General features: G+C 44.2%; 1 protein-coding gene across 6 annotated transcripts in view; it reads right to left on the bottom strand.

Moving 5' to 3' along the window:
* PDXK (pyridoxal kinase) overlaps positions 1–16,083 on the bottom strand; it is an 86,294-nt gene extending 70,211 nt beyond the window's left edge. For 3 of the 6 annotated variants that reach the window (XR_008318999.1, XM_053306815.1, XM_053306816.1), the window contains exon 1: positions 15,370–16,083. Coding sequence is in view for 3 of the 6 variants with exons in the window: in XM_053306815.1 (XP_053162790.1) it covers positions 15,370–16,035 (666 nt within the window). In the remaining 3 variants the exon portion in view is untranslated. The remainder of the gene's footprint in view (positions 1–15,369) is intronic. The other 3 variants (XR_008319000.1, XR_008318998.1, XM_053306818.1) reach the window with 2 other exon arrangements.
* Between the last annotated feature and the right edge of the window lie 6,815 nt (positions 16,084–22,898).

The raw sequence follows: 22,898 nt of genomic DNA, 5'->3' as shown, positions 1-22,898 counted from the left end.
AGGCACATCCCTGCGTAGCCACCAGATGGATGATCTCAGTGGGCAATGGGGCTCATGGTGAAAACAACATTTTCTTAAATACCCAGGGCCTACACTGTTTAGGGCTTTATAGGTTATAACCAGCACCTTGTATTTTGCCCAGAAACCTATCAACAGCCACTGTGGCTCTTTTAATATAGGAGTAATATGGTCTCCTCAAGATGACTCAGAGACCAAGCTGGCTGTGGCATTCTGTAGCAAGTGCAATTTCTGGGCTATGTACAAAGGCAACCCCACATAGAGCATGTTGCAGTAGTAATCTTATCTGGATTCAGTCTGTTTGTTATCTTTCACCCAGCCTATCACTACCTCCAGGCAGGTATTTAGGGAGGTTATGCCTTCTCCTGATGATGCTGACATGGAGAAACAGATGTGGGTGTCATCAGCATACTGATAACACCCTGCACCAAATCTCCTGAGGATCTCTCCCAATGGTTTCGTGTAGATGTTAAAAAGCACTGGAGACAGTATAGAGCCCTGAGGCCATCATATAAAAGTTCACATTTTGAAGAACAATAGTCTCCAAGTGACACCATCTGGAATCTGCCCACGAGGTAGGAGCAGAACCACTGTAAGCAGTGCCTCCCACTCCCAAACCCTCTCAGACAGTCCAGAAGGATACCATGGTCAATAGTATCAAAAGCTGCCTAGAGATAAAAAATGACCAGCAGAATCGCACTCCCATCAATTTCCCATTGAAGATCATCCATCAGGCCAACCAAGACAGTCTCCACCCCATAGCCCAGCTGAAAACCAGTTTGAAATGAGTCCAGATAATCAGTTTCCTCCAAGACTGACTAGAGCTGGGAGGCTATCACCCTCTCCGTTACCTTGCCCAACCATGGAAGGTTGGAGACAGGCCTCTAGTTGCTTAACTCTGAGGGATCCAATGCAGGCTTCTTCAGAAGTGATCTAATAATTGCCTCCTTAAGACAGGAAGGCATCCTTCCCTCCCTCAGAAAACTATTTATAATATCTACTGGGCCTTCTACAACAACCCCCTGCCAGATAGTATAAGCCATGTCGGACAATGGTCAAGAGAACAGATGTTAGGCTGCACCATTCCAAGCAGCTTGTCCACATCATCAAGGGTCACAAACTGAAACTAATCCAGCCTAAATACATAAGAGGAGTTGCTAGACACCTCTGCATTAGACTCTGCAATAATTGTGAAGTCTGAATCTAAGTTGTCCTGAATACGAGAGGTTATATCTGCAAAACACACATTAAAAACATCACAGCAGGTAACTGGATTCCAAATTCTGATTCAAGGGAGGTGGGGCATGTACTAGCCCTCTCAACCAATCACAAGTTGGCTCTACCCAGTTTGATCTCTCTTGTTCTCTATTCTTTAACACGGCCTAAACAACTCCACTGGATGTGAGCTTGCGAATACAATACGGATAGAAAAGAATCACTTCTTTGCCACATGTTACCTGAGCATAGGTCTTCAAATGTGTTCTATGTTGTAATCTGTTGGATTCAAATCGAATCCACTTGCGCTCCAGTAGTCTACCTTGCCGCTTCAGCTCCTGTAGTTCTTCCATATACCAAGGGGCCAATTCTGAAGTGGGTCAGAGAGGACACTTAGAAGCGATCATGTCTACTGCCATGGTGAGTCTGCTGTTCCAGTTCTCCACCAGGCCATCAACAGAATCACCAGCGAAGCCAACACTAAATCCTTCCAAGGCTTCTTGGAATCCTATTGGATCCAATAACCTTCTCGAGTGGACCATCCTAATAGGCCTCTCACCCCTGCAGAAGTGGGACATGATTGCGAGTCCAACCTTAACCAGTGGTCCATCCATGACAGTGGGGAAATCACTGGAGTCACTACCCATGGAACACCACCCTGATCTGAGTAAAAGACCAGATCAAGCATGTGTCCTGTAACACATGTTGGTCCCCAGACCACTTGGGACAGACTCATCATTGTCATGGCTGATATAAACTCCTGATTCACCCCGGACAGATTAGTCCTGAAGTGAACATAGAAATCTACCACCATCATAAGCCTGAGAGACTCCAATGCAAATCCCAAGACCAAGTCTGCCAGCTCAGTTAGGGGCTCTGTTGGGCAGTGGGTGATTGGTACATGCGATTTTATTTACATACTATTGTGCAGTTCTAACTTTTCCTTTTAAAAAACCTTGTGCTATGTCATGAAGGAAAGCATTGTAGAATTAGGATATGGGCTGCTGATCAACTCTAGCATGCTTTTGGCTTTTAGGGGCATGACCCATTTTATGGAAATCCTGCCCTAAGGAAAAGGAAAACAAGTCAGGCAACACTTTATAATACTTGTTATACTGGGTTCATCTCAGATACACTGCTTTACAAGTTAGAATAATTGCAGAGCAAAAGATAACAGCCAGCATAGGTCAACCAATCACAAGTTGGTTCTACCCAGTTTGATCTCTCTTGTTCTGTATTCGTTAACAGAGCATATGAAGCTGAAACAATGGAACTACATAGTTTAGCCATATTTGAAAGAGCTGAATACAGTGAGACACCAAGAACTCATTAAGATTTTGGAGATATTGCTCAAGTAATAATGCAATACAGTGGACAGGCAATTGTCTCACAGATAAGCAAAGCAACAATACATCACACTGGGAAGAGGTATTGTGTTGGTTATTTCAAAGTTCAGTAGTGAAAATAGTGCTGATTCATGCATTCTATTATAACCTTGGAGAAGTCATAATTGTCCAAAGCAGCATTCCAAATTTAACTAAGTTTATATAGTTAAAAGGAACTAGGACATTTGGCCCAAATGCACGACTTGTCATGAAATTACAGGATAAAGGTTAACTAATTATTGTATATGGGAACAAATACAGCTAATGGCCAGTATCCAAAGAAATGTAGGACTTGTTTCCTGTATCCAAAGGGGCTTTAGACTTGCTTCTGTTTTTCCTGAATAGCATTCTTCCCTCACTGCCATACCAGGCTGCAGAGCAAATTGCTCTTGAAACTGGGGGGAACTTCAAAACCAATTTGTAATTGACATGTGGGCCTGCAAAGGGCTCCAGTATCCACTGGAGTTAAAGTTAGTTACAATATCCTAGCAAACACTGAAGAAATGCATGGGGAAAGCATATTCATATTCATATTCATCCTCATCCTCTCTCTCTCTCTCTCTCTCTCTCTCTCAGAGACTAGCCTTTTCGTCCTTTACCTGAAACATTAAGACTTTAAGTCTCAGTCATAGTCTTTCAGAATTCAAACATGCAAGAGGATAAGGATTGGTGGTCTGGAGCCAAATTCCATCCTTGGAGGCATACCAACTGATCTATCCTAATTGATGAACTAGGGGGATGTGTGGAGGGAGCACGGGCTATGTCAACAGGACCTGCTGGCAGTTCACTGGGGGGATGGGGGTGGGCAGCAGAGAGTGACCCACCATCTTCCATTTCTTTCTCCTCCCCCACCAACCCAATCAAAGTGACTGTTTTAAAAAACTAGCTGTTAATCAGAATTATGTAGGTAGTTTTAAAAACAAAACACAAAAAAACCCCTTTGTTTTTAGAAGGTACTTTAATTCACAGAGAACCCCACAGAATGTAGATCTGGAAGTTCGATACATGAACTAGGAACAGACTTTGTAGGAAAATATTCTGCATTGCAGGTTACATCATGATTGCACTGTGCTGACAGTAACGAAGTTTGGGACAAAAGCTTAAGAGCAATGCTAGCATGTATTTCTGAATTCTGGGGGCATGTTCCCAGCCGCACATTTGGACAAAAGGATGCTATTATCAAAACAGCAGATGTTATTTCTATTGCAGTCAGCAATGTGTTACTATAGACATCTATGAGACGACAAATATGTCACTTCAGTCCCAAGTTCTGACTTGGATTTTTTTAAAAAAAAAACTGAATCATTTTGATAAATGATTTATACATGGTTAAGGAGCAACTTTAGCAAGACCATGAGACTGAATCTAGCATTCTAAAAAAAAAGGCAGCTTTTAATCCCAAACTCTAGGAGATACAGAACTTCTTGTATGTGTTATTTTAGCATTATCAGTTCTACAGAGTGCTTTTCAGTTCTTACGTTTATCTTTTTAGCAACCCTGTGAAAGTAGGGTAGACTGTGTGACAACTTAGCCAAAAAATTACATGGCTGAACAAGGAGTTCATCAGTATCTCCCACATGTAAGCACATATTCTGCATGCTGTGCATAACACAATGTTTATTATTCACAGCACAGTCTATTACAGTCCTAAAAACACAATCTAACCTTCTGAGTGTTTATTCAGAAATAGGCCCCATTGTGTTCAAAGGAACTTACTCCCAAGTATGCAAAGGGTTGCAGCCATTCTGTCACAGCTGCTAGCTGGAGTTACTGCTATACAACAGAACTCGCAAATGTTTCATTTCCTTGTTTGCGACTTAATGTTTGGATAACTCAAAACAGGCATTGTACATAAAAAGAGGCTGCTTACATTCTTTTCAGTTTTTCTAGCTTGGTGCAAATTGCATGACCTAATTTTAACACAGCATTTATCTAACACATGTGTAGTGATCAGCCACCTCTCTCCTAAAGAGTTAAACCGAAGTGAAGTTTAGTCTAGGGGAAAGATTGTATAGTCAGACTTTGCTTTATTTGTTTGTTTGTTTGATTGATTTCTATATCGCCCTTCCAAAAATGGCTCAAGGCAGTTTACACAGAAATAGCAAATAAATAAGATGGCTCTTTGTCCCCAAAGGGTTCACAATCTAAAAAAAAAAAACAAAAAACAAAAAAAACATGGCAGACACCAGCAACAGTCACTGGAGGTACTGTACTGAGGGTAGATAGGGCCAGTTACTCTCCCCCTGCTAAATAAAGAGAATCACCATGTTAAAAGGTGCCTCTTTGCCAAGTTAGCAGGGTTAGACTTTCTATTTCTTTTGTGTGTGCTTTGTATATCCCTGAAATTGTCCTATGATTGTTTATCTGTAATGTAACTAAACAAAGAAACACTATCATTCGCCCACTCAGCCAGGGCATTGCAAAAGTCTCTGTAAGTTTTTGAGTGTGCGTTTGTATTTTCTCACAAAGTGTGCCACTCCAACATCATCTGGGGTGCTTTTTGAAGTATTATTGTAACTTACTAAGTATTTTTACCTGTAACTAAAAGCTGAGAAAGCCTCAGACAGAAGCAGTCTGTAGCATTTGAATAAAACTTTTTTCTTTTTGTTATTTTCTTTTACAAGCCTCTCCAAGTGGATTTTTAACTCAGAAGAAAGGGGGTGCTGAAAGGGTTTTTCTCCCCATCTGGTGCAAACATGCCTCAGGCAGTCAATAGCTATCAGTTTGTAGGCTTGCACATGGAGGATTTTTGTGTGCTTTTCCAATAGCAAAAGGAAGAGAGTTTTTCCTAAGAATTCCACCCAAGTCTAGGGAGGTTCAAGCTCTGTAATAAAGGGGGTGGCAGCCATTTTTGAACCTAGCAGAAATACAGGAAAGTTTTAGGAGTAGCCTTTGCCCAAAAGTTCAGCAAGGATAATTCAGCATTTTTCCTTCCCCTCACATGACCTTGCTCTGAGACAAAGGCTTTAATCCACTACAACATGCAACAAATAATATGCTTTCTTCTATCCAACTAAATTATAAGTACATTTTGTTGGCTAGATTATTCCTCAAGATTCTAGTCTTAATTTTTCTCTTGAAGCCATAGGAAATTTTCAAAATGCTTCTAATTTTTTCAGTACATATCCATGTGTGTTTATTTGGAAGCAAGTCCAATTGAGTTCAGTGGGGCTTAGTCTCAAATAGATGTGTATAAAATTATAGCTTGACAGAGTTAACAATATGGCAAGTGGAAATATATAATAATGATGTCAAATTCAAAAACATTAATTTAAAAAGCATTCCTTCGTTCTAGAGGCATAAATAAGGCCTTCTTGATCTCAAGAGGCCAGGAACCAATATAGTAGATCTAGAACAAAGACTGTTTATTATTTTCCCTCTGATGGCTTGATAAATACACACATCGGTATCATCCAGTGACACTCATTCTCTCTCTTGTTCTGCAAGGTATTTTCTTCAGCACTATCCATAACAAATTCCCTCATCCTGCAATGTGCAAATTTCTCCTACAGGTTACTTGAACAAATAATCTTTCCGTGTCTGAATAATGCACAAAGCAATTGGCTCCTTCCATGGTGTCATACAGACTGATGATAGCAGCTCAAAAGTGAGATAAGGAGTATAGCATAGCTGCTCTACAAATCTCTGTTTTGGTAGCAGATTGTGCAAATATATATGGGACAGCTCTAAATAACTTAATATATCATCAACTTCACAAGAACTAAATAGAACATGAAAGCAATAAAGCATCCACTAACTTCTATCATTGCTTTTCACATTTAAGCAAACAAAATAGCTCTAAAATGTTTCACTGATTAAATTATATTAATTTGAATTCCCCACTCCTGTCCCAAGTTATGTTAAATCAATGTCAAGGTTTTTCTGTCTTACAAGACTCCCTAAGGCAAAGGAAACTCTGTTCAAGCTTAAGGGAGCCAATAGAGAAACCAAACCTGGTTGTCGGATTTTATCCTCATAACAACCTTGCGATGCTGGTGAGGTTGAGAGACACTGAATAGTTGCTAACTCATAATCACTCAGCAATCTTAACTGGGAATTTGAACCCAGCTGCCCTAGTCCACTCTCTCTATTACATTGATTCTCTCTATGACCCCTGCTAACTGGTCAAAGAGGCACCTTTTAACATGGTGATTCTCTTTATTTAGCAGGGGGAGAGTAACTGGCCCTATCCACCCCCAGCACAGTAACTGTTGCTGGTGTCTATCTCATGTTTCTTTTTAGATTGTGGGCCCTTTGGGCACAGGGAGCCATCTTATTTATTTATTATTTCTTTATGTAAACCGCTTTGGAAACTTTTGTTGAAAAGTGGTAAATAAATTTTTGTTGTTGTTGTCCGTTACATTCTCTATCGATCTATTATCGAATCGAAACAACAACAACAACAACATATTACATTCTTTCTATACTACATTGGCTCTCCCGTTAGACATTCCTGCTGGAACAGAAATGGCCCCAATCAAGTCCACATTTGCAGCACAGATAGCAATAGCAATAGCACTTACATTTATATACCGCTCTATAGCTGGAAGCTCTCTAAGCGGTTTACAGGCTCTCTCAGGGGTATTCAGAGATTTCCTGCCTCTTCACACTGCAGCCCCACTATTTGTTCTCTATCTGAGGATTGCCGGCTTGAAGCTGATGTGTCCTCAATGATATGTCTGTGGCGGAAGGGGAGGGAGGGAGGTGAAGACCCTCTTCCTCTGCTCCTGATTGGCTGGCTATGTGCTGAAGCTCAGCCTGACGGGCTTCAGAAATTAGCACTGAATACTCCCATTGAAATAGACAAATAATCTTCTCCCATGAATTTCAATAAGACTGCTTATGAGTAACTTAGTCTGGATGTAAGCCAGTGACTGGAGTAGCCCATTTCATAACATTTAAATTTTGTGTGTGTGTGTGTGTATGCGCATGCAGTCTTTATTGGGTACCCAAGCTAAAGATTTGCAATAGAAGGGGTACATTTGTTTTAAATGGTGCGGATCCCTGGCTTAAACCCAGCTCTGCAGTGATTGCATATAAAGCAGGGGATAGGGTGTGTGCCTGGTTTTATGAGCAAGAGGGGTATGTGGAAGAAGGGAACCCAGCTTTCCCCATGTCACTGCTTACCTCCCAATAGCCTCTCCAACTAGGTACTTTTCTCCAGTTGAGCTTCATCATCAGAGCTCAGCTAAAGAGAAAAAATGCCAGGAATTGAGCAGTGAAGAGGGAAGGGATTCCAGGGAAGTAAATCACAGGGCAGGAAAGCATTTAGCACCCTCCCCTGTGTACCTTTTTGCTCTTAAAACTTGGATTTCCCCTGTTTTATGCACCATTAGAGCATATCCAGGTTTACACAGGTCTGCTGCTGCGATATGTACTTCTCTACTTACAGTTTCTTTACCTTGTGGCCAGAGAGTCATTGTTGGTACTCAGATGAAGCAATCTGTTTGTTCTAAACTAGAAAATATCATCTGGAATCAATATGTAAGAGCACAGCAGAAGTAAATTATTGCACTAGGAATATGTTTAAGGTTTTGTTTTGTTTTGTTAATGCCCAAACCCCTTATGGACCGCCACCTCTGTAGTAAACAATCCTTTTTAGGCACCAACAGTCTGTTCTGCCCATATTCAGGAAATAGGTCTCTCCATGAAGACTTGCTGTTAGCCCTGCCACCACTATGCTTCGTTCAGATAAGGCCTTCTAAAGGACAAGGCCTCTTTGGAGCCAAGTCAGCCCCCTGTAATCTCAGTTTGTTCCCTGTACTCTCAGTTTGTTAGTCTCACTTATTCTCGATGACAGGAGCCAGCAGAGGTGGCTCTTCCTCTTCAGCACCATCTACTATGAGCCCCTGGTGGCGCAGTGGTAAAACTGCCGCCCTGTAACCAGAAGGTTACAAGTTCAATCCTGACCAGGGGCCTCAAGGTTGACTCAGCCTTCCATCCTTCCGAGGTCGGTAAAATGAGTACCCAGAATGTTGGGGGCAATATGCTAAATCATTGTAAACCGCTTAGAGAGCTTCAGCTATAGAGCGGTATATAAATGTAAGTGCTAGTGCTAAGTGCTACTCACTTCTCCAGAGAGCCTATTGCCAAATGAAGGGTAACTACAAAAGTTACCATTTCCCCATTTTTAAAAAAAATGTATGAGGGGTGTGTGTGTGTGTGGGTATGTGCGCACACACATGAGTCTTGTTGTACTTGAGCAAAATACCCATTTTCTTAACAGTTAATTGAACTTCTCCTACCCAAGGCAGGGGGGATGCAAAGAAAAAAGGCTTCTTGCTGGAACGCTGCCACAGTGCAGCCCATTTTCCTAATAGTTAAGGACTCAAATTTCTACTACTACAACTACTACAAATATTGATATACCGCTCTTCAGCCAAAGTTCTCAAAATAGTTTACATAGAAAAACAATACATAAATAAGATGGCCCCTTGTCCCCAAAGGGCTCACAGTCTAAAAAGAAACATAAGGCAGATACCAGCAACCGCCAGTTACTCTCCCCCTGCTAAATATAAGAGAATCATCACTTTAAAGGGGGTCTCTTTGCTCAGTTAGCAGGGGTTCTGAACTGTGCAATAGGTTTGCCAAAGACAGGCATCGATTTAATTTTATGCCTTTTGCCAGTTGGCTGCAAACATGGGCTGCTCATATCTTTACTACAGTTCATTTTGATGTTTAAAACAGCTTTCATGGCCTTCTATAAATAGTGGCGGAACGTCAGCATGAGTCAGAATGCTGAAGCATCTTTCGTTTCTGATTCAGGGCAATTTAGCCTACAGAGGCTCCACTGTTCAGAAAGACTTACCTCTGCCATCAGAAACAGCTGCCACTACAGAGTGCAGATTAGTTTCACAGCTTCTACATTGCATCAGAGCATATACTGGCATGCTCTGACGTCTGCTCCAGCAATGACTTGCATGATGATTATCCTCTGGTTAAAAAAAAGGGTTTCTCCTTCTAAATAGAGGCCATATCCAGAGCAGCTTTGAGCCATGTGGTATTTTAACAATAAGCATGGGCTTCAGAACCCACTCAAGTGCCAAGTCTCGTTTCAAACATGGCAAATGGAGTTGGTGAAATAAACAGAATACTTTGGTATCACTAGTTTGCCTCCGTTTCATTCATAGCTGCTCCAGATGGCAAGTGGAGGAGGCTGGAAAGATGCCCGAGTTGGCATAAATGACATTCAAGGCTACATTGAAACACTGCAGATCAGCAATACCTTTATTAACAGAGCAGGGTAGGAAAAGGACAGGTTTCTAGAAGAAAGGGACTGATGTAGCAAAACAGCAAGAAGTGTGAGCTGATAAGTCTGTACCTGAAATCTCACTTCAGCCAGAAACCCAATAGGTAGACCTAGGCAAGCTACTAATGCTTCATACCCCATTTGCAAAGTAGAGGCATTAATACTAGCATACCTTATTATCCATCCAGGTTGAAAGGATTAACTAAGCAATATATGCATCCTGGACACTTAGTGTGTGCTATGTAAATGCTTGTTTTTTCTGGTAACTATTTATCTGAGGTTCAATCCAGCTCCATAGAGTTTCAGTATGTCTGGATGCTTTACAAGTGTTAGAAATAGATAGATTTATTCACTACAGTGAGCACTGCAAAAGTGTTATGAATCCATGTTGAGGTGAAAGGCAATGTGGGAATATGTTTCCATTGCAGTTCTCCCCCACCCCCACCGCCCCCACTCTGGGCTAGTCACTTGCTTCTTAGTTTAACCTACCTCACAAGGTTGTTGTGAGGATGAACATAACCATGTACACCACTCTGAGCTCCTTGGAGGGAAAGCAGGATATAAATGTAATAAAAATTGTAATGTTTACAGCTTTTCCCTTTTCTGGATCAGGTGCTGAATTCAGCAATAGGGTGTGCACTACAATGAAACATGTTATCTGCTTAGACATGTTTAACTCGCCATTCAGTCTGATGGCCTTCAAGGAAGCCAACAAATAAAATTGTAAAGAAACAGCACAGCCAAACATAAATACTAAAAAAAAACATAATACTAGAAGCAAAAATGTCAATGAAGCAAATAAAAAGAGCCAGAATTCACTTGTTACCCACCAAAATGCCTGTTGAAAAAGCCAACACTGCTCCTAGAAAGGTGTTGGAAGTTCACCTGGACTCTGACCCCGTGGAAACGCTGTGGAAGATGGGAGATACCTGCCCCAGCCTGGACCCCTGTTCCCAATGACAGCCCTCAAAAATGGAGCCAGTCAACCCCCCACAAGGAGCCCTAGAGCCCCCCAGCAAGGCTCTTGTCTCATTCTCCAAACCCCCTTCATTGTACCCGAGTCCCCATGAGCGGAGGTAATGCTACACCGGGTCTGAGCTCCACCTCCAAAGGCAGAGTGCTCACCTGGCTGTTTGAACTTCCCTCCCACTGGGCCTACTCAGGGGTGGGAAGGCCAACTCAGACACTTCTTCTAGAGCAGGGCTGGAGATCCAGGCAGGGGCAGGCTCTTGCTGCCTATGTAACACCTTCAGCTGGCACCAGCCTTTTGCTGGTTCAACAGCTCCCTTTGTGAGCTCCTGCCTCCATCTGCCTTGCCCAACCTTGGTATGGTCAAAAGGAAAGCAGCAAAGAAGTCAAGCAGGCTTCTGTAAGGAGAGCATTTCAGAGCTTAAGCACTACAACTTAAACTCACTGCTCTCTCTCCACTGTACTTAAGTCAACAAGGGGAGGACACAGCAAGGCTTCTGTTATGGATTTCTTTTGGACTACTTGGGTGAATGCCATCTATTCACCATTTCTATTGACAACCATTTGTAACAGTTCTTCATATTTATCTTCTATAAAGAACCATGGAAGTATGCCTATCATGTAGTGAAAAGGCAATGCAAGGAAGCCATTACTTTAAAATGGACTTCTCCCTTGAAGTGCAACTTTTAATTCACCAAGCATGTAACAGCCCCAGCAATCCTTAACAGGTAGGTGTCCTATTTACAAGATACTCTACCATTATTAACACACTGATATTAATTTGGCAACACATCAGAGGGAATACCAGAAATCTCAGGCAGCACATCAGGAAGTATCAAGGATCTTCTCTCTGACACACTAGCTTTCTACAGTCAAGGTGTTTGACGGGGTGGGGGGCAGGGCAGCATTCCATCATGCAATCCTTCATCTGCATTTTGAAGTACAGCCCTCTAAGTGCCTCTCAGTTCCAACAGAACATTAATACTGTCATTTCTGGATGCCAACCACAGTCCAATTTGCAAGCAGCTAAACACAATGCCACAAACCAGTCTAAGCTAGTCATGAATAAATCCCATTGAACTGGATGGTACTTTAGTCAGAACTAGCTCGTCTCATTTATCACAACATTATTTAGTAATGACTAACTTAGTTTGGCTTCTGCACAACTTTTGAGATTTACATCAGTCTAATAGTCCAACTCTATGCATGTTAAATCAGAAGCAAGCCCCAATGGATTCAACAGGACTCCTTGTATGTCCAACATGCAGCAAATGAAATTTGCTTTCAGCTGCCTGTATTTCCACATCTTCAATACTACTTTGCATAAAGCAGAAGGCCCCAAAGACTGCATGGGAACAGAACTCTATATTGCTCTTTTATGTACTCAAGCACTGCAGTAACTGGCATAGAGAAACAAAAAGCAGCATGGGATACATGTCAGCCAGCAGCAATGGCCTATGCTGAGGTGCATACACTGCTATTCCAAGCTCTCAATGCTTAGCAATGATAGAAGCAGAGTGGGGTTGGGGGAACTTCAGCATATACCAGTTACCAATTGTGCCAAGGCACAGTGTGCTGTTCCTGGGAAGGCATGGCTGTCATCCCCTATTACTATACTATACTTCCATCACAAGTATGATTGCTCTATGTATGCTTCCAAGACTGGTAGAGCCAATCCTTTGCTTGTGCCATCACGAATGGACAAGACACTTTTAAGACTGAAGATGACATACTGAGACCCTTTGGGGGATAGGGCTGTAGCTCAGTGGTAGAGCACTTGCTTTGCATGCAGAAGGCCCCAGGTTCAATCCTGGCATCTCCAGGTAGGGCTGGGAAGGACTCCTGCCTGAAACGTTGCAGAGCAACTGTCAGTCAGCGTAGATAATACTGAGTGAGATGGACCAAGGGTCTGATCTGGGATAAGGCAGTTTCTTGGTTTCCTTTTCTGTTCAGCTAATTCAGACCAAGAAGGTGAAAGGGCAAAACTTGGGAGGATATGCACCAACAAGATGAACTACCTCACAATATTTCTAGCATACTTAAAAATATAAAATAATCCATTTCCAGAATGACACTGGCCAATAAATAAATGCTTAATCTTCACCATGGCAACTTCTTCCTGGTTTCGTTTCCGATGCATTCCAGAAGAATGGTGCTGCCAGTCTACAGCAGCAAAAATTGAAAAAATGCTATCGGGCAGCAGCAATACAGGAAGATGTTGAAAGGCATCAGCTCATATTGCATGGGAGGAGGCAATGGTAAACCCCTCCTGTATCCTACCAAAGAAAACCACAGGGCTTTGTGGGCACCAGGAGTCAAAATCGACTTGACAGCACCCTTTACTTACTTACCTTGGAGACTACCTGGTAGAATGAGCTTAGTCAAAAACTTTCAACTAATTGAAAAGAAGGTGAAGAAGAAACATACACGTGTCAAGGCAAAGGAATGCATAGTGATTTGGGATATCAGTTTGATGTTTTTCTGACTGCAATTTGTAACGGCAGTTCTTTCGCATTTGCCCCTCTGCAGCAGTAGCTTGTACAAGTGATGCAAGGTGCATAACATAATATTTAAAGCTTCTATAAATAGTGCCTGCTAGTTATATCAAATAAGTATTTTACATAAGCAATACTTTACAAGGTTATTTGACTTAAAGATTTAAAAGTTCATCTGAAGTATTAATTCTGAAGATTTTCTCCCTCTCTCACAGCACTAGAACCAGGGGTCATCCCATGAAACGGGCTGACAGGAAATTTAAGACCAATAAAAAGAAGTACTTTTCCACACAGCACATAATTAATCTTTGGAATTCTTTGCCATGGGATGTGGTGCAGGCCACCAGTGTGGATGGCTTTAGAAGAGGCTTAGGCAAATTCTTGGAGGACAGGTCTATCAATGGCTAGTAGGAAAAGCAACCTCCAGGCAGGATCAGGAGACAAAATGCCTCTGAATATTAGTTGCTGTGGAGCAAAGGCAGGAAAGAGGGCATGCCATCATCTCTTGCCTGCAGGCATCCCAGAGACATCTGGCGGGTCATTGTGGGAAACAGGACACTGCTGGACTAGACGGGCCTTATCCAGAAGAGCGGTTCTTATGTTCTTGGAACTGCTGTTATATAAATGCGGAAGTAGAGATGTTCAAATAAATACCTGTTCCCTACAACAAGGAGCCTATACACCAAATATCCTGCCCTGGTATGTGCTTTAGCAATACGTTCATAATCTGATGACGACCCCATTGACCTGTGTTCAGCTGAACGAGCAGTTGAGAGAACATAAATAACCTGGCCCAGCTATTTGCCTTTGTCTCCTGTGATTATCAATGCAACACACAATGCAAAATATAAACTATCTACATGTAACATTACTCAAAGGGATGTTTTTTTCCTGATTCTTTGGAAATCATGCAACACCTTTATCATATGTTTCAGGAAACCTCATTAGGCAATGTGTACAAAAATATTGAAAATACATCTGAAACATGCTGGACAGCAGTTTATGACAGAAAAAAAAATCTTATATGGGGACCAAGGTGTCCCCCAAATTATGTTTTATTTAAAGTTCTTAAAACATACCTAGATGTCAGCTGCAATAGTACTAATCTTATAAATATATGTTTTATTTTAAAATAATTTGCATGCTTGTTGAGGACATAATCATATCTGTCAATCCCTTTCAGCAAAGTGCAAGTGAAGAATATGCCATTCAAAATACAGTTCCTGTATTAGAACAGATTGTCACAGAAGGACAGCCAGATTTCACAATTTAAGAGCATTTTATTTTTAAGTATGTGGATCTTATTTAAAGGATCACTCATTGCATTCCTCTGTGCTGTACAATCAGTCTCAACAAACCCGTTAGGTTCTCCCAAATTAAATCACGTTTTTAAGTTGCGGGAAGAGTGTCATTGTGTCCAACCTACCTCTCTGTCACGGACTCTTTCTAGCCTCCAAAGGAGATCAGAATCCGATAGGTGATTAGGCTCTCTCTCTCTCAATCTGCTCCCCCCACTTATGTCTTGTCCTCAACCTACTTGGCAGGCATTGCTGTGGCAAGGAGCTTGCCCGACTCCGGCCACACAGCAAATACGACCCAAACCCCAGGAACAAGGAGCTCTCCGACGTCTCCCGGCTTACTCCCTCAGCCTGATGTAACCGGCCTTTATAAACCCGCAGCAGGGGCTTCCTGAGTACGAGGTCGCCTTTGCAAAGCCTGGCTTGGAGAGCAAGGTGGAAGGAAGCAGCAGCAAATGAAAGCCAGTCCCTGCATGCATAAACCCGACAGCACCCTCTAGGCAGGGGAAGAGGAGTCTTGCGCTCGAGAGAGGCGCCCGCTCGAAGAGTGAGTGCCACAGCCGGGCGGCAAGTCGCTTGCAGGAGGCGCCCTCGGTGCGGCTGGCTTGGAACCTCCCGGCGCCGCTCTCCGGGCTGCGCGTCGCAAAACGCCAGGACCGAGGCAAGAAGCCTCTGCCCTCCGCTGCCGCCTCCCTGCCTGCTTCATTAGGTGCCTCAGAGACTCACTCAGTCTCACCTACCTGCAGGGGGAAGGTGGCCGCCTTGTTGCCCACGTAGCCCCGCACGACATGGCTCTGGATGGAGAGCACCCTGCACTCTTCCCCTTCTTCCATGCCTGCGCACCCGGCGGCTGAACAAGGAGAGCTGAAGCGCGTGAGGGCAGCCTGCAGCAGCAATCTAGGCTGGCCAGAGGCAGGAGCAAAGGGCAACCCGGAACCGCAGCTGCTTGCTAGTTGCGGGCACTGCTGCTCAGCACCATCCACCCAGCAGGGCGGCCAAGGACGGCAGGGAGAGAAGGAGCCGCCGTAGCAGCAGCAGCAGCGGCGGCGACGGGAGAAGTCAGGCGATCGGCGCAGACACCTAAAGTCTCTTCTTACATCACAGATGAGACTGAGTCGGCAGCCGCTCCCGCTAAAGCCATTTAAAGGCACCCGCACACGCCGCCCAGCAGCAGGAGGCGAAGGCTCGCCCAAGGAGCGAGCAGCCCCCGCATTCCACACCAAGGACGGGGAGGGGGGCCCTGCTGCGAGGCGGCAGCAACGGGCTAACCGCCCGCCTCCGCCATACTCCGCCGCTGGTGTTCGCAGCCGGCCGCTCACGCGCAGCGTCCGCAGCAGAGACGCCTGCACAATTGCCCCCTTCCTGACATCGTGCCGGGCTTGCCCCCACATCCTTACTGATTGCATTTATAAACCGCTGTTTCTGCCGGGCGGCTCCAAAGCCGTGTGCAGTATGGAATGCGTATCGAGAGCTACCACACATTTAGAAATCATGGAAGTGGTAACAAAATCGGTAGCTAGCAAATGAAAACAGCGATTTATGAGAGAAGAGCAGAGAGACCGAGTTTCCCTGTTAAGTCATGGCAGGGCTGCTCAAAAGCAAAACAGGCTTATTTGAGCATGCGCTGCCGTGGAACACAGTCGATTTCACCAGAAAACTTCTTATGCCAGTATAAGTCTGTCGGTCTCTAAGGTTTCACAATATTCCCTTTCCCCCTGTATAGACTAACAACGCGTCTCTTCACCTCCATCCGAATGTGTCCAACCGTGCTGTTCAGGGGCATAGCAAGCTTGGAGTGGGCCACAGGTCAAAAGTGTGGATGGGCTCCACGCCCATGCCTCCCCCTTCACCTTCTTCAGAGAGGTGGAAAGGGAGAACAAAAAGCAAGCTGTCACTCATCTCGTTGAGGGGGGCCCCTCAGCCCCCCCCCCATTTATTTTCCCCAACCCATTGAATTATAACTACACCCTGCCATCACGATCACAATCATGGATTACCTTTATGGACAAAGGTAATTTATTTTTTATTTATTTAACATATTTTATACCACCAAAACTTGCATCTCTGGATGGTTTACAATCTGGATGATTTACAAAAAGCTTGTGTGGTACACACTATTCTGCTCTGTTTTGGCTCACCAGAATACCACAAACTGCTAGATTGTTAGTTCTGCAAGCACCAGTACTGCCACACACACACACAAGAGTGTTTTCTTTTAAAAATCAGCACATAGTTCCCTAGCATCTGGGAAAGGGTCAACAGAGAGCCAAGTTCTAAGTTGCCATTTGATAAGCAACACTACACAAGACAGCCAACAACAGCCATCTTCCCCTCAAACAGTACACTGAACTTTCGATATAGATGCCTCAGATCCATCTATTAATCCAAGTCCGAGATAATGGTAAGGGTAGCAGAATCAGATATATCTGTTTAAAATAGTATCGGGCAGTGTAATTATGACATAAACATACAAAACACCATTTGGACGTATTTTTCCATACACATTCATGGCATATAGAGACAATATTTCCTCTTGCATCATACATCTCATGAGAGCAATTTATTAAAAGATGCATCACAAAAGACAACCCAACAATATGAAGAACTTGACCCCAACAATATGATAGCACATTTATATACTTGCCTTCTGTGGACAGAACAAGCAGTGGCACTTTTTGGACTGGACTTCCGGGTGGAGGTCCAGTCTCCTGTAGGCCTGGGGGCCTCCAAATGCTGACCTGAGGAGGGGGGGGCTTCCAAATGCTAGGTGGGCAAGCCTGTGCCATGCTGCGTGGGCAAGCCTGCCGAAGCTACTTGCACAAGGGATGGCCAGCCAGGCAGTAAGGGCTGGCTGCAGTGCTGCCTGCCCAATATAGCCAGAAAATTTGGAAGAAGATTTACTGCCAGGTAAGCTGGTTCTCACCACCTCCGGCACATTTCTCCCTGCTGCCCCTGCCTTCTGAAGAGCTTTTTACTGTGTTTCTCCCCCATGCAAAAATGTGGTAGGTGAAGGACAGGTCATTTCTTGTTCAGAATTCCTTCTAAAAATACCACCACCAACAACAACAAAAAAGACAAAATCCCATTTTTCCCTGATCATATTCTGGTGTAAAAAGTAGTGCATTCAGCTAATTTAAGTGGCAGGATTGTCCATGCAAAATGTGGTATCTGCAAGTCAGTGAGAAGTATCCTATTCAGAATATCTTCTAAAAATACATATATTTTTAAAAAAACAAAAAACTTTCCAGTTTTCCCTGAGCATGTCCTGGTGTAAAACAAAACAAAACAAAAACTTAATTGGCCATGGCGGAGGCGGCAGTGTCGCCTGCCCCTCCATTTAGGTCCCGGCTCCAAAATTTCCTAGATGCACTTCTGAGAACAAGAAATCATGGCATCAAGTTGCAGTCTCAAAGTTTGAAGCTGTATGTTATGAAAAACATTTCTAGGGGTAAGCATAGAACACTTGGGGCCTTCTGCATGCAAAGCAGATGCCCTAGTACTGAGCTGCAGCCCCATCCCCATGGCAGAATCTTTTTTACTGGAGATCTTTAGAAGGAGCATGTTAATTTAGACTGATTCTAATATGATGATATAATGAGAATGAAATATGCATTTCCCACAGTCCAGCAGCTTTTTTCGAGACCTCCTTAATGCACAACTATATCCAAAAAACCAACAACACAGGTGTTCAAGATAGCAGTGTAAAACATCAGCCTCAGTGCTATGATTCTGTTGTGTCTGGGCAGGTGCACATCAGGAACACAGTCCATCAGGAATAAGCAGCAGGTCAGGCACCAAAGTCAGTCCATAAGGCAAGCAGAGTTAAGATACAATAGGCCAGAGGTCAGGAATCAAGAAGTCAGTCCACTGGTAGGCAGTAGTGGTGTGCACGGAACCAGTCCAGAAGAGAGGCTCTAATCCGGGGGCATTTTGCCACCCTGCTGGCACTCCAATCTGCTGCCTGAGGCGAGGAAGGGCTGCCCTTGCTGACTGCCACTGTCAGGAATGTGGAAACTCATAATGGAACGTGAACATAGGAAGCTGCCATATACTGAATCAGACCATTGGTCTATCTAGCTCAGTATTGTCTACACAGACTGGCAGCGGCTTCCCCAAGGTTGCAGGCAGGAATCACTCTCAGCCCTGTCTTGGAGAAGCCAGGGAGGGAACTTGAAACCTTCTGCTCTTCCCAGAACAGCTCCATTCCCTGAGGGGAATGTCTTACAGTGCTCACATGTGGTCTCCCATTCAAATGCAACCAGGGCAGACCCAGCTTAGCTAAGGGGACAAGTCATGCTTGCTGCCACAAGAGCAGCTCTCCTCTCATTCACGTGACTGCATTATAATTCAAGGTATGGCAAGTACTCCAAGGGTGGCATCTTTGGTGGCATTCCCATAGTGCAGCCCAGCTCTTTGATTGAATCTCTGCTCCTGGGTCAGACTTGATGACACATGAGATCACTTTCCAGCTTCATGACTTGGTGGCAGGGAAAGTGAGATGACCTCATGCACGATATACTGCTTGATAAAACTCTGCTATCTGATATGCATACCACAGCTTTGATTTAATAATATTTTATTTGCACGGTCAAGCATAGGAACACACACAATTATTGTACTTGTCCATATGAGAAATAACCTATTGTTATGAATAAGCTTTTCCACTAAAATTTAGTCCCTAATGTCTAGTGTGTCCTTACTGACCATGTGATTCATTCATTCATTCATTCATTCATTCATTCATTCATTCAGTGAGAGGTTGATTTGTAGCATTCAGTCTTCTCCGTTGCCTCAAGCCCTCAACCATTTTTGTGTACAGTTTTTTAATTTCAAAAAATTATTAGGTGTTTATGCAAGGCGGAGGTGGAAACTACAAGACTTGTGTTTTGTAAGATTTTTATTTATTTTTATTTATTTATTTTTACATTTATATACCGCCTTTCGTTAAAAGAAAACCCCAAGATGGGTGTTTTATTTCTTACACTCTTATCTTTCATCTCTTTCCTTGTGAGAGATGACCGCCCCGCCGGCAAGAACTTTCTAGTAACCTAACCTTTTCCCTACTTTCTTTCTCCCTGTGACTCATCTGTTATGTTTAAACTTAGTGTCAAGGTTCAATCTTGGGAAAAATGTGCACCGCATGCTCAGGATGGTTATGAAAAGCCAATGTAGTTTTGGCTTTAGAATTCTACCCTTTGGAATGTTGCTGTTGAGAAAGAGGTACAACTTTGCTTGAGATTATTAATTTCATTGAGTACATTAGTTGCAGTGATACTATCCCTCCTGGGTTATTATACTAATATAATCAAAGAGAAGGAAAACAGAAGATGCAGAGATTTGGCTAAAGTCATTAAGGCTGAGATCCTGAACAAATTTATGAGCAAATATATCCCATTTAACTCAGCAGGACATCTGAGTAAACATGCTTAGCATTGCATAAAAGTAAAGTGTAAAGTGATGCACATTGGGACAAAAAACCCCAACTTCAAGTATACGCTGATGGGATCCGAGCTGTCGGTGACGGACCAGGAGAGGGATCTTGGGGTTGTGGTTGACAGCTCGTTGAAAGTGTCGACTCAATGTGCGGCAGCTGTGAAAAAGGCAAATTCCTTGCTAGGGATCATTAGAAAGGGGATTGAAAATAAAACGGCTAATATTACAATGCCCTTATACAAAACTATGGTGTGACCACACTTGGAGTACTGCGTACAATTCTGGTCACCACATCTTAAAAAGGACATTGTTGAACTGGAGAAGGTACGGAAGAGGGCAACCAAGATGATCAGGGGCCTAGAGCACCTTTCTTATGAGGCAAGACTACAACCCCTGCTAACTGGGCAAAGAGGAACCTTTTACCACGGTGATTCTCTTTATTTTAGCAGGGGGAGAGTAACTGGCCCTCTCCACCCTCAGCACAGTACTTCCAGTGACTGTTGCTGGTGTGTGTCTTATGTTTCTTTTTAGAATGTGAGCCCTTTGGGGACAGGGAGCCATCTTATTTATTTGTTTGTTATTTCTCTTTGTAAACTGCCCTGAGCCATTTTTGGAAGGGCGGTATAGAAATTGAATTAATAACAACAACACCTGGGGCTTTTTAGTTTAGAAAAAAGACGTCTGCGGGGAGACATGATAGAGGTCTATAAAATCATGCATGGCATGGAGAAAGTGGAGAGAGAGATATTCTTTTCCCTCTCACAGAACACTAAAACCAGGGGTCACTCCATGAAATTGATTGACAGGAGGTCTAGGACCAACAAACGGAAGTACTTTTTCACACAACGCATGATCCACTTGTGGAACTCTCTGCCACAGGATGTGGTGACAGCCAACAACCTGGATGGCTTTAAGAGGGGTTTGGATGACTTCTTGGAGGAGAGGTCTATCAATGGCTACTAGTCAGAGGGCTGTGGGCCACCTCCAGCCTCAAGGGCAGGGTGCCTCTGAGTACCAGTTGCAGGGGAGTAATGGCAGGTGAGAGGGCACGCCCTCAACTCCTGTCTGTGGCTTCCAGCGGCATCTGGTGGGCCACTGTGTGAAACAGGATGCTGGACTAGATGGGCCTTGGGCCTGATCCAGCAGGGCTGTTCTTATGTTCTTAAGTGCTTCAGATGGTACCACCTGAAGACTTGCAATGTGAGCATGGACTGCAGAGGGCAGTGGCCAGTTGAGAGCTCCCTGCCGCGTATATACGTAACTGCAGGGTTTTAAAAACATATGCCTGAAATTACTACATGCTACTTTTTAAAGAGTGTGTACAATATGGGTAAAGGAGAAGATGTAATGCATTAAGCTGCCCAAATGGAAATAGAACTCAAGTAATCTAAGCCCTAATTGTCAGAACAGAATGTTTGATAATACCAGACATTGGAGAGATGATGGTTCTGGATGATCAGCCATTCTAGATGTTGGAGAATGCTGGCTTACACCAGCTAACATCAATCTGCACCAGAAGCACTCTTATCCTCAGAAGTTGGAGACCTGGTCCATGGCCTCCAAGGTCCAGGGGGGTCTCCAAAGACCCAGGGACCACCACCCCACCCCTGCCCCACAGTGCCAAACAGCAGCACTAAAAACTTCAAGCATTCTAGCCTCACCATGTTTTGGCTCAGTGGCTCTTGAGAACTGCAAGGAGGAAGCTCCACCTGCTCACTGAGCAGGCACAACAGAGTTTCCTCCTCACAGTTTTCAAGGGCTGCTGGGCCGAACGGTTGAGCCCAGAGGCTGCTACCGCTGATTCCACCACTGCCAACATGGGGGTGGGGGAGGCCTGCTTATCTCACCCCCACACACCCCCAGCCATGCACATGGTGCGGCTAGAATGCTTGAAATTTTCGGTGCTGTGGGGCAGCAGTGGGGTGGGGTAGCGGCAGGAGGCCCCCCTGGGTCTTTGGAGGCAGGTACAGGTTTAACTATTTTTTTAAACCCAGCTTCTTAATTTTATCTCACACAGGGCGGGGGCGGTGCAGTCTGAAGCCCTTCAGGTCTGGGCAACAAAATTACCTACGTGTGCCTCTGATCTGTGCTTCACTACAGATCTGTGGACCAGCTGTAGTGCGATGCAGGCTGCTTTCCTGTACCTCACAGCACATTGGTGGAAGCAGGGGGGGGGGACATCATCTGCTGATGGTGGTGTGGCCAGCCCCTCTCATGCAGTGAAGCCCAGATAGGCTGTGCTGCATGTGGAGCTGTGGGGCACAGACCACATGGTGGATGAGTTGTCAGCAGTCATTGGACACCAGGTGAAGGAATGACTGTCTGGGGCTTTGCCCTTTGCTGAGGCTTCCTGGTCACCGACAGTGGTGCCAATGTGCTGAGGACAGCATGCTAGCTGCAGTTTGTGTCCATATGCTGTATGGTACACACTCTGCACCTGTTTGTGATGAGGCTAGTGCCAGGGAATGTAGAGGCCTCCCCCCTGGAGGGTTTGCATCTGCCACAGCTGCTCACGTGGAGTTGGAAGCCTACTCTGTGAAGAGCAGACACAGCTGAGAAGGTGAGCAAGCTTTTCTAAACATCTAGCCTTTTCCCCTTCAAACAAACTAACAGGAAGAGGGGAGATTTTCAGGGGCTGTTTCTCTTTAAGGGGTAGGTCTTAGTGTCTCTGTGTGTGTGTGTGTGATTTGCTAGGGTTAGAATTTCCCAGGGCTAAGATTTGCTAGGGCTACCAAACTCCAGTGTTTACTTTGTCCCTGCCTGGAGGGGGTGGAGTCAGCTAGGGCTGGGAGAGGCCCCACATTCCTTTGACTCACATCCTGTGTCTCAGTTGGAA

The sequence above is a fragment of the Hemicordylus capensis genome, chromosome 3 (assembly GCF_027244095.1).
Source record: "Hemicordylus capensis ecotype Gifberg chromosome 3, rHemCap1.1.pri, whole genome shotgun sequence".
NCBI lineage: Eukaryota > Metazoa > Chordata > Lepidosauria > Squamata > Cordylidae > Hemicordylus > Hemicordylus capensis.
This window is presented reverse-complemented; position numbering and strand designations above follow the sequence as displayed.